Source organism: Phaseolus vulgaris, chromosome 11, assembly GCF_000499845.2.
Source record: "Phaseolus vulgaris cultivar G19833 chromosome 11, P. vulgaris v2.0, whole genome shotgun sequence".
Lineage (NCBI taxonomy): Eukaryota > Viridiplantae > Streptophyta > Magnoliopsida > Fabales > Fabaceae > Phaseolus > Phaseolus vulgaris.
The window spans coordinates 5,267,909-5,280,148 of record NC_023749.2 but is presented as its reverse complement, the minus strand read 5'-3'; the positions used below and the strand labels follow the sequence as shown (position 1 = coordinate 5,280,148).

The window sequence follows — 12,240 nt, the reverse complement described above, 5'->3', positions numbered from 1 at the left end:
TTCTGACTTTGGCATCGGAGCGACTTGCAGGTACCCCCCACCTGTTGTGAGGAGAAGCCGAGAGGAGAAGCCGAGAGCAGCAGCCGAGAGCACCACCCGAGAGGAGAAGCCGAGAGCACCATCAAGGAGAGAAGTACCCGGCCCAAGACAGTATTCAGCCCAAGATTGAAGGATTAGTCTTGATTAACCCGTTTCAAGTGTTCTTGGTCCTTGTTGTAAGAACAAATAGTTTATATGCATGCATACTTTTTACATTCTAAATTACCTACTTATTTAATCATGTTTGATTATGGAAATGTGAGGTTGAGAGGTGCATGATGATTACAAGACTTGCTATAGAAGAAGATAGAGAGGCACCGAATGTTCAATTTGGATGGTAAATAGTTGTTTAGTTGTGAAAAAGTGGTAGCAATGTAGGTTAGTTTAAAATAAAACTATAAAACAGCCTCAATATGCTCTCAATAATGGTGCAAAATTGGGGTGAGAGGAACTGTAGGTAAAGATGGAGAAGTTATCTTATTGCATATTATTATAGAAACGATCTTGTTTTTCTCTTTTAGCTGTGTAGAATGAAGGAATGTTAAAGAGCATGTTGCATGTTTACTGAGAAGTGTTGTTATTGTTGAGCAAATGATCAGAGATGGGTCACCTAATTTTACATATAAAAGGAGTAAGCACACCTATCTGGATTTTTGAGCCGTTGAATTTTGCTTATTATGTTTGTTAGATCTAGTTTGTAAGCATGTATCTGGCTGGGATGACTTTCATAACAGTAAAATTAATATGTCTAATATGTTATGTAGCAAAGACACTGACACGGATACTGATATAACACGGACACGAAGATACATAAAATCTCTAAAATGTAGGACACGGGGATACGAATCTATATATTATATAATTATGAATTATATAAATTGACAATATAGATTTATGTGCACAAGTATGTTCCAGATTATTTTTTGGAACAGAAAGATGTTTTTCATGACTGGTTCACGAGGATTTGTTTCTTATTTTTATAATCATAATAACAACTTATATAATAAAATTTGAATTTTTAGAAAATTAATGTATTTTTCTTTTTTAAAATTGTGTTAGAATTATACTAGAATTGTCAGAAATCTAACAAATACTTTTTAAATTGGACACTTCACGGATACATGTCCTACAGATGTCATACGAGTGTTTGTGTTCGATACTCGTATCGGACACCGACACGCCATTTAAAAGGTGTGTCTGAACTTCATAGATAATATGTTTTGCATTTCTACTTAAATTAGTTAGGATCATATAAATATTTTTGTCATTTTTGTATAAAGGTTAGGACACGTGTTTCTTTTAATTTTATTTATTATTCGGTGAAAAAAAAAAGTTTGATTTGAGTAGTATATAATTTATGTTTGGATGGTAAATAAATGCGGAAAAGATCAAATCAGGAACTCATTTTCTCTCTTCAACTAGTTGTCACTCCAGATATTCAGAAGTTGATTTTAGAAATAAGTTTATATATCAGAGTCGTATATCTTGTTCAATTGTTGTATTATAGAAGTTAAAAATAGAAGGACAAATAATCTTTTATTGAAATAGGGATACATGTAACGATATGAATTTTTTTTGAAAAATGATAAACTGGTGCAGACCATGTATGGCTCTTGCTATAGCGCAGACCATATATTATTAACAAAGCTTGGCCAACAAACTGCGACAATGTTGAATCTTATTTAATTGCTTCAAATAGCTTAAACCCCTAACTTAATACTCGAGTGACAGGGGTGAGGTATAGACGAAATAATATGTTGGTGGAGGTGAAGACTCGCAGTAATGTACATGGAAGAGGTGGTGAAGGTGATAGAGAAGGAGTTGGATTACAGACGTAACGGTGTAGGAGGCGAGAGAGACGGTGGAAATTTTTACTTATATGGAGGAGATGATGGTGGCTTGTATCCATATGGAGGAGGTGAATAGTTGTTGTATGGAGGTTTATAAACATATGGTGGTGGCTTGTATTCGTACGGAGGAGGGGAATAGTTGTTGTATGGAGGTTTGTAAACATATGGTGGTGGCTTGTATTCGTACGGAGGAGGGGAATAGTTGTTGTATGGAGGTTTGTAAACATATGGTGGTGGCTTGTACTCGTACGGAGGAGGTGAATAGTTGTTGTATGGAGGTTTATAAACATATGGTGGTGGCTTGTATTCATATGGAGGAGGGGAGTAGTTGTTGTATGGAGGTTTGTAGTTATATGGTGGTGGCTTGTATTCATATGGAGGAGGTTTGTAGTTATATGGTGGTGGCTTGTATTCATATGGAGGAGGTTTGTAGTTATATGGTGGTGGCTTGTATTCATATGGAGGAGGTTTGTAGTAATATGGAGGAGACTTATAAATGTATGGTGGTGGTGGAGGTGATTTGTAGACATAAGGAGGTGGTGGAGGTGATTTGTAGAGATAAGGAGGTGGTGGAGGTGATTTGTAGACATAAGGAGGTGGTGGAGGCGATTTGTAGACATAAGGAGGTGGTGGAGGCGATTTGTAGACATAAGGAGGTGGTGGGGGTGATTTGTAGACATAAGGAGGTGGTGGAGGTGATTTGTAGACATATTTGGGTTCATAAGGAGGTGATTTGTAAGGAGGGTATTTTGGTTCATAATATGGAGGGTATTTGGGTTCATAAGGAGGTGGAGATTTGTATTCATATGGAGGGTATTTGGGTTGATAAGGAGGTGGAGATTTGTACTCATATGGAGGGTATTTGGGTTGATAAGGAGGTGGTTTGTAATAGTAGGGAGGTGATGTTTGATATGGATTAGAGTATGGTTGGCCTCCATAGTAAGGATGGTTATCAGCAGCAGCAATGCTAGAAATTATGCAGAACAGCAGAGCATAGATGAGTGGAGGCAAGTGCCTCGCCTCACCTGAGCTTTCCATACTTACTTCCTTGGTCTGTGCCTTGCAAGAAGATACACTTATGAATTTCTGCTTTAGTTGGTTGGTAGGCAAGTAAGTATTGTAATCCCTTATATACTAGTCATACCAGCTTCCATCATAACTCGGATCATTTCTTAATTATTATCCTTTTTTATTTCAACTTGAACTCAACAAAGTCAATAAACTAAAGGAAGTTGGTGATGTCATATCTGAACAAGTACTCCCAAGATTTGATCAAACATTGGAATAGGCTGCCAAAACTGTGTCAAACAGATTATGAAGTGAAACCTGCCCAATTAATTATATAATATATATCTTAATATAACTACTTTCTATGATCAATGTGAAACTTTTGCAACTTTCTATACCACTTGATATTATATTATCCATCAAAATAATGCAACAGAACAACTAAGTATCATTAGCTTTAATGGATATTTCCAACCAAGACTGATCTTATTTAAAGCCATTATAGTAAATGGAGTCAGGACTAAAAGCTCAAGCATGGTTATTGTAACAAAAAATTGCCGAGTCTAGAAATTTAGATTGACTGAGTAAATTTCTGTAATGTTATATTACTTATTTACTTGTTTAATTAGTTTACTTGTAACATAAATCCTATTTTGTTAATGATCCATTAGGATTAAGGCAACTAGTTCATTACTTAAAATAACATATTGCTTGCTTGACTTGTGTTAATCTGATTAGCCTTTCTAACTACCAGATCTCTATCACTCTCATTCTCCTTATTGTTTTTCTCAGTTTAAGTAAATTAGCTATATTAGTCAAAACTCTTGTGATTAATTCCTATTACATTCTGTCAACCAGATTGCAAATTCTGCAGTTAGAACCTCTTGTGATCAGTTTATTTGATCAATTCATTTATAATTAGTCATATGCAGTAATTATCATATGTTATTGATATTAGGTGGCCGATGTTAAAATTGTTACTTCATAATAGGGCAAGGCAAAGCATTTTCTTATATTATCAAAGTCGTGTGATTTTGGATATCAATGCTGTATGCACCATTGCAGACGAACGAACATAATGGTTGACAAAGTCCTTTAGTTAGACTTTCAACCATTAATTTGCCGACAACTAAAGGAATTTCATTGATCTCATATTAGTATTTAAAGATACATAATTGTCGAAAACAAATTACTGTTAAATATGAGATCATTGAAGAACTAGGGATTTTATGAGAAGTTATTTTATCACTACTGCTTCTGTGGAAGAAACAGTATTGAGCCATTATGTTTGAACACGAAAATGATTTACAATTCCTAAACAAATTTTAAAAAGAAAAATGAACATGGTCTTGCTGAAATCGTTAAACGGTAGATCTATTTTATGGATATTAAATTGCATGTAAAAACTAACTATTTAGGGTAGCCATACTCGTAAATAGTCACTTATTTTTTAAGTGTAGGAAGTTTGGCATGTTTGGTGTCCATGCTTTCAGTGAATTTGAGTGGTCTCGGTTGGTCATAGTTTGGCAAAACCACATTTTGTCTTTTAGACTACATAAGGAATCAGCTTATGTGAATAGAATATGGGGCAGTGTGTAAAGTGTACTAGTTGAAGAGATTTGTAAACAAAGAAATAAGGTTATTTAAAAATGGAAGAGTAGACTAGAAATAGATTTTCACCACAATTAAAGGTTTGGTTATAAGGTTAGCATACTTCAGTTTCTCATAGTGGTGTATAAAACCTAAGGTGTGTCTTAAATCACTTGTAAAGAAAATATTATAGTAGGGGGGTTTATATAGTTGTGGGATGGAGGAGAGAAGGCGTGTAGGGTGAAATAGCTTCTGGAAAAGGAATGGAAAGGGTGCATTATGTCTTTGGTAAACTGATGCAAAGTTGTATACATGAAAGGTGAGGTGCTGGGTGGTGAATGGAGGTATAGTCATGGAAATGTGCAGGGAGGTAATCTTATCCTATAATTTTATATGCAGCAATGTGTCCAAGAACTTGGGAGCTTCTCTGTGCAGGTACCGAATCTGAGTATGAGAGCTTAGTAGGCAACAGAACAATGTATAATGGTGTTGCCTGCATAAGGCTGTTGTTGTGTTTTCCTTTGTATTGGGTATGTTTTTCTGCATGATGGAGTTTTGTAACTTACCTCTTCAGGGGTATGTAGTGTTGTTAGGGGTTTATTGTTCTGTTGTTGGTTAAACAAAGCTGATGTATCTTGGGTGGGGTGGGGATGGGCTTATGCAGAATACTGTTGGCTCGTGTGTAATGTAGCTTGTAATGTTTAAATGTTAAGGGTACATAATGTATGGTGACGGGTTTGGTTCTTCCAAGGTACAGCAGAGGTTTCTCTGCTAGAGGTTTTTTGCAGTTAGGGTGTAGTATTTTTTAAGTGTTTTAATGTATTTTTCACCATAGTTTGTACTCCTTTTGTATACGGTTTGTTGGATATCCCTTAAATGATCATTTTAATTTTATTCATGGATGAAAAAAAATAAAAATACTCGTAGCTAGGGAATTTTCGATATTGCAAGGCTGTGTCTTTAGCAGAACTTTTGGAGCAAACAGTGGTATAATGATAAGGGGAACTTGTGCAAGAATGGGAAACACCAGTTACCAGAAGAAAAGAGGAATGTAACGACGGAGGTTTGTCCATAACATAGAAGTTCAAGTTAAGTTTTAGGGTTGAGTGTATAAACAATTAATAATGCTACTATTTTAAGGTTTTTTCTTAATAACAATAAATAAATAAAATAAAATGAGACACTTCAAGGGTGTGTCCCAACCTTTATATAGAAAATGGTTATGATGAACTAAAAATAACTACGAGTCAACTAAAAATAACTAAAAAATCTCAATAACATTTACTAGTCAACTTCCCTCACCCAAAAACAAGTCCCAATGAAGCCTATTCAACAAGAGAGTACACTTTCTTCAAACATGTAAACCCTAAACCCTACTAACTTATCTAAGAGTCACAATCTCTTTTCATAGCCTCATTAATTGTAAAGACAATAACATGCACAAAATAATATAAGAATCTTAGACATATAATTAAAAAAATTCTACAAAACGTCAATTCTTAATATTTCATACAACACAGAGGATCCAAACACCAATCTAAATAAGAGAAATCTGTCAATCTTTCCTTAGCCATAACCTAAGACTAGGAATTCATTTGAGGTAAAGTAAAAACCTCCAAAAAACTACTCTCCCATTCTTAAAGATACATTTGTTCTTATGATTCTATATTTCACTTATACAAATGCTACTCAAATCTCTCCTAGCATCTAATCTAATGACTACTACCTTAAGGGTAATACATGTATATTAAAAATATAAAACAATTTATAAAATTCATGTTATTTGAATCATGTATTAATTTTTTTCTCTCAAATATTCTTGGTTAAATATTTTAAATAAATTAAAAAAGTTTATGGTTTTCATCTCATTTCAAAATATAAGAATATATATATATATATATATATATATATATATATATATATCATCACATTACTGATTTTTGTATCGTAATGGTTCCGCGGTACCTCTCCAATAACGAATTTAAACTTGTTTTTCGAAACTAATGCACGCTCCATCACTCTACTCCAAGAGATAAAATCGAGATGTGGCGTGACTATGATCATGGTTAGGTTTTCTTGTGGATGTAGGTAGTAAGCAATAGATGGATTTTGTTGATCATTCTTGAATTCATTATTGGAATCTTGTTGTCCAACCATGAGATAAAACACAAGAAAAGCAAAAGAAGGAAAGAAAAGATTCAAAGTAACCGACAATCATGGCAACGGAGTATAACAGACTTGACCCGATCTGATACCATCTTGAGTTTCTGCATTTCTTGGAGTGTCCCAACAAACAAGACAAATACATAGTACACTCGTGATAAGAGAGAAGAATTTTGTTATTATTTTCCTTGTATGCATATACATTGTCATGCACAATTGATATACAAAGTTATTACATACAACTGAGCTTATTAGGCCTGAGAAAGGTAAATAAATAAAGCCCAAAAGATTTAACGTTCAAAAGATATAAAAACGAAGTTTGATGCATTAATCTTTTAATCGTAGGATAGTGTAAGTAAGCATAAGGGGGGACTTTTGTAAACATATAAGAATGTTTCTTATATGTATAAGGTAGAGGAAGTGTAATCATAAAGGAATAGGGAAGGTATTTGTGCTGCTTTGGTAGGTATGTAGTGTTGAAAAGAGGAAATTATTTGTGTAAAGGGAGTGAAGGCCAAAACATAGGCGCAGATAAGGAATTTGTTTTTGCAGGGGGAAATCCATGACAGCATAATGTGTATTTGCTGAATTCAATATACCAATGGCAGAAATCCATGACAACACAATGTGTTTTTGCTGGATTCAATATACAAGTGGCACTTCTTGGTGAATGCCATACACAACTATGATGGGGTGGATAAAGTTCAAACTCACAAGCACTTGGATGAGTCAACTTTTACTAGGCATTAAGTTGTAAGAACAGAGTTAAGGCTCTCCATATGCTTGGGAGGATTAATGTTGTCTAGAAAGTTGTACAACAACTCCTACATTCAGTGTTAGCAGTTAGTTACTTCCAGATGTTTTATGGCAGCTGGAATTTTGTTTTATTTGTAGCATGTATTCATTTATATGTTAATCCAATCATTGCTTTTGATGGTTGGGAAAGGTATGTTTTGTGGGAGATGTAAAGGAAAGCTTTAGATTGGATGATAATATGCTTTGTATACAAAGGATTTTATCGTTATGTGTGCCATTTTTGTGTATGCAACATGTACTTGTGCTGGTTTAATCTGTTGGGGAAGGTGTCTTGTAGATGCAGGCGAAATGGCAGCAAATATGCAGGCATGGAAGGTTGTGTAAAGCTAAGCAGAAATTCGATGGGCCAAAGGAAGAACAAGTACAAATTCCTTAGCAGAGGAGAAGAGCAACAGAGTTTTTAAATGTAGCAGAGCAACAAAAGTGGTTGCTCTCTGGTATGCAGCATTCTGCTGGTAGTTGGGTGCAGATGCTTAGACCACATAGGTGTGTGTTTTGTTCAAGCTGCAGCAGGCCAATAGACCATGGTTGAGCAATTTTGTGTGTGTGCATGATAATGTTTAGGAAAACTTTATTTTGACACTTAAACAGTAAATCACACATTTAACACACGTTTAATGTGTATGGACATTGTTTATGTTCATTTAATTTATTAGTTATTTATAAATAAATAAATAAAAAACAATAAAAATAATATAAATAGAAGTATTAGACTAATCTAAAATAGAAATAAAAACAATATAAGTAAGGTAATACAATAAAATAAAAATTATAAAAAAATTGCAAAAGAATAGTTTATTTACATGCATGTTTTTTACCTTCTAAATTACTTATTTAATCATGTTTGATTTGAGTAGTATATAATTTATGTTTGGATGGTAAATAAATGCAAAAAATGTCAACTTAGAAACTCATTACGTATCTCCAAGTACTTGTCACTCGAGATAATGTTGTGAAGCTAAGATTTTAAAAAGTTTATATATTAGAATTATGAATTGTTCGAGATTACAACTCTTAAACTATAAACTTTAAATATTGAAAAAGTTTAAAATATTATAAATCGGTGTATTTTAAAAGTAACGTCTTTCTATATATTAATTTCATATTTTTCTGTTTCTTTTCATTTTCACTTTCTAACTGGTCAAACTTGAAAAAATAATTTATGTGTGTAAACATAGCCTTTGACACAGTAGACACGGCGGCGGCAACACTCTAACATAATTTATTTCTGTTTAAAATATAACCAATTGGATACCAAGATACACACGTATTGCAAGGCAGAAAAACTCTAATGAAGTATGAATGACATAATAAAATATTTAAATTGAGTATCAATGTTTGCTTGTTCTTTTTCACTTAGATTAATAAAATATTTAAAAAATGTCTGCTGGTTTTTTTACTTAGATTTTTTGTTTTTTCTTCTCCTTATCTATCACATGAGGGAGAAGTATTTGTTTCTAAAGTTGTTTGGCTACTTAGTCTTTTATACTTCATCTTCTTTTTTAAAAACTTTTTGTATCTGACTTTTTATGTTGGAAAAGGACATATTGTGCTATGTGAATTTAACCTTCTTTCTCAACAATATTCATTTTCTTATTAAAAAATGTTTATATATCCTTTTATATTTTCTATATATTTTTCTTACTTAATTTCACCAAAAAAAAATATAATATAAGAAACTATTTTTACATTAAAAGAAGTACTCTGTTTTTGTTTTTGTTGCGTTTACTGTTATTACAAATGTTTTTTGGATGATTCGTAATCGATGGAATACTTGTCTTAATTACTGTGCAAAAATTAGGTTTAGGATTACTCATATTTTTCGTGAAGCGAATGCGTCTGCAGATAAGTTGGTTAATTTAGGATTTATTCATAAAGAATCTTTTTATTAGTAAGATAGACTTCCATCTAGTTTGTTCTTATAATTTTGTTATGAATAGGTATAGTCTACCTATGTATCGTTTTTGTTAACATATGAATTTTGGTCTAGTCTCCCCATATTTTTGTATTTTTTTTTTTAATAATATTTTGTTATGTGATGACAAATGATTGTTGTTACTTAATGTGTCAGCCTAGTTGAGATCTCAAGTTACATAATGATGCCTAACATAAAAAAAAATTATTTAAAAAAAAGGTTATTTTCTTCATAAAATATTTCAAAAAGAAAATAAAAGTTATACTATTTTAGAAATTATTTTATTTTTAAAATATTATTTTATTTTGTATGGAAATAAACCTGGTGTGAAATGTTCTTTTTAATACTGTATAATATTTTAATTTCACTTTTTCTCAAATTGAAATATAAATATTTTTTAGTAATATTTGTATATATGCGCACTTGAAACAGATTAACATCTATTTTTATATTATATAGTTTAAGAGTTGAGAGAGAGTATTTGATTAGAATTTTAAAGATGGATTTTGAAACCATTTTTTACATAAAAAATAGTATATTATTTAATCAACAATTCTCAATAATACTATTTGATATTATCAAGAGTTTTTAATAATAACAACAAATTTCGATATTATTTAATTAAAATATATTACAACTTATAAAAATAATATTGATATTAAAAGTTTATAAATTTGATGAATTAATTTTTAACATCAATTTTATGTCACTTTTTAGTAAGATATAAAATACTTAATGAAATATTTGTCTTTTTAGAGGCAATATAGACATTCATATATAGTTCATAACTCTTTTTTCATGAATAAGTAATGTTGTTCTGTTGAATTTTGTTGTTGGTTAAACTTAAGAAAAAAAACAAGATACTAATATTACACGAAAATATGAAACTACAATCTATATATAAACTCTTAATAGATTAAAAAAAATTGCTCTGGTTTTCTTTATTCAACCATCATTTCTACTATCTTTCTATTAGCTCTTATAATTTTAAATATTTTCTAAAAGTTTACAGTCTTCTTTCTAATAAATAGTGCATAAAATATTTTCACTTATTTTAAAACAATATATTTAATAAGTCATAACATGTTGAAATCTATAAAACTATGTAATCTTTCTAAATCTCAATCCAATACTCAATGGAAAAAATTCAAATACACCTAATCAATAAAAAAATCCAATCACTCCTTTAAATTTATAGCTATTTTCAATTGTTAATTTATAGCCACAGCAAAGTGGATTCGTTTTATGCTTACATAGAATCTTGAGTTATAAGTGGTGTATTACTTAGTTTATTTTGTATTCATGATTGTTTAAATTAGAAGCGACTTATGTATAAGGTTAGGATACCCTAAAATATTTTTTTTTATTATATTAACTCATTGCTAATAAAAAAAATCATTCATCCACAATACAAATATACACCCAACATCTAATAAATTAATATTTTAATTGTTTTATTTTTTTAATTACACACTTTAAAAAAATCTAAAATGTCATTCAAGTGGATGGTACATGAGATAGGTGTACATACGGCAATATTTCAAAGGGCATACGTGTTTGTATTTCGCATAATATGCATAAAGAGAAGAGAAAGAGCAATTTCACTTCTTTTGGTTACACAGATTTTGATAAAACCAAGTTATACAGAGAAGGAAATGGAAACACCAACCAATGACAAAATATGAAACTATTGGAATTCGATAACAGAAATTAAAACAAACCTAATTATAAAATTACACTGATCATTGATACGTATATAACAGTGAAACATGGGTACATCCATAACATGCATGGCTCTTGCTATAGCGCAGACCATGTGTTATTAACGAAGGTTGGCCAACAAACTGCGACAATGTTGAATCTTATTTAATTGAAAACTTCAAATATCTTAAAACCCTTACTTAATAATACTCGAGTGACAGGGGTGAGGTATACACGAAATAATATGGTTGTAGAGGTGAAGACTCGCAGTAATGCATGGAAGAGGTGGCGGAGGTGAAGACTTGCAGTAACGGTGTAGGAGGCGAGAGAGATGGAGGAGATTTCTACTTATATGGAGGAGATAGTGGTGGCTTGTATCCATATGAAGGAGGTTTATAGCCATATGATGGTGGCTTGTATTCGTAGGGAGGAGGGGAATAGCTGTTGTATGGAGGTTTATAACCATATGATGGTGGCTTGTACTCGTACGGAGGAGGTGAATAGCTGTTGTATGGAGGTTTATAACCATATGATGGTGGCTTGTATTCATATGGAGGAGGTTTGTAGTTATATGGTGGTGGCTTGTATTCATATGGAGGAGGCTTGTATTCATATGGTGGTGGCTTGTATTCATATGGAGGAGGTTTGTAGTTATATGGTGGTGGCTTGTATTCATATGGAGGAGGTTTGTAGTTATATGATGGTGGCTTGTATTCATATGGAGGAGGTTTGTAGTTATATGGTGGTGGCTTGTATTCATATGGTGGTGGCTTGTATTCATATGGAGGGTATTTGGGTTGATAAGGATTGTAGTATGGTTGGCCTCCATAGTAAGGATAGTTGTCAGCAGCAGCGATGGTAGAAACTATGCAAAACAACAGAGCATAGATAAGTGGAGGCAAGTGCCTCTTCTCACCTGAGTTTTCCATGCTTATGAATTTGAGCTTTACTTGATTGGAAGGCAAGTAAGGATGGTAAACCCTTATATACTAGTCATGGCAACTTCCATCATAACTTGGATCATTTCTTAATTATTATGGCTTCATTGTTTTACAATATAATAAACCAGATTTTTGTAGCTTGATGCACCCTACCATTTCTTTTCATTCTTTTTTATTTCAACTTGAACTCAACAAAGTCAATAAGCTTAAGGAAGTT

General features: G+C 32.2%; 2 protein-coding genes across 2 annotated transcripts; both read right to left on the bottom strand.

Moving 5' to 3' along the window:
* Positions 1–1,556: 1,556 nt before the first annotated feature.
* Positions 1,557–2,987, bottom strand: LOC137810412 (extensin-3-like). Its single transcript, XM_068611656.1, has one exon. The coding sequence runs from the start codon at positions 2,925–2,927 to the stop codon at positions 1,911–1,913; it is 1,017 nt and encodes a 338-aa protein (XP_068467757.1). The 5' UTR covers positions 2,928–2,987; the 3' UTR covers positions 1,557–1,910.
* An 8,439-nt stretch (positions 2,988–11,426) lies between these two features.
* LOC137822684 (extensin-like) lies at positions 11,427–12,011 on the bottom strand. Its single transcript, XM_068627633.1, has one exon. The coding sequence runs from the start codon at positions 12,009–12,011 to the stop codon at positions 11,427–11,429; it is 585 nt and encodes a 194-aa protein (XP_068483734.1).
* Positions 12,012–12,240: the final 229 nt, after the last annotated feature.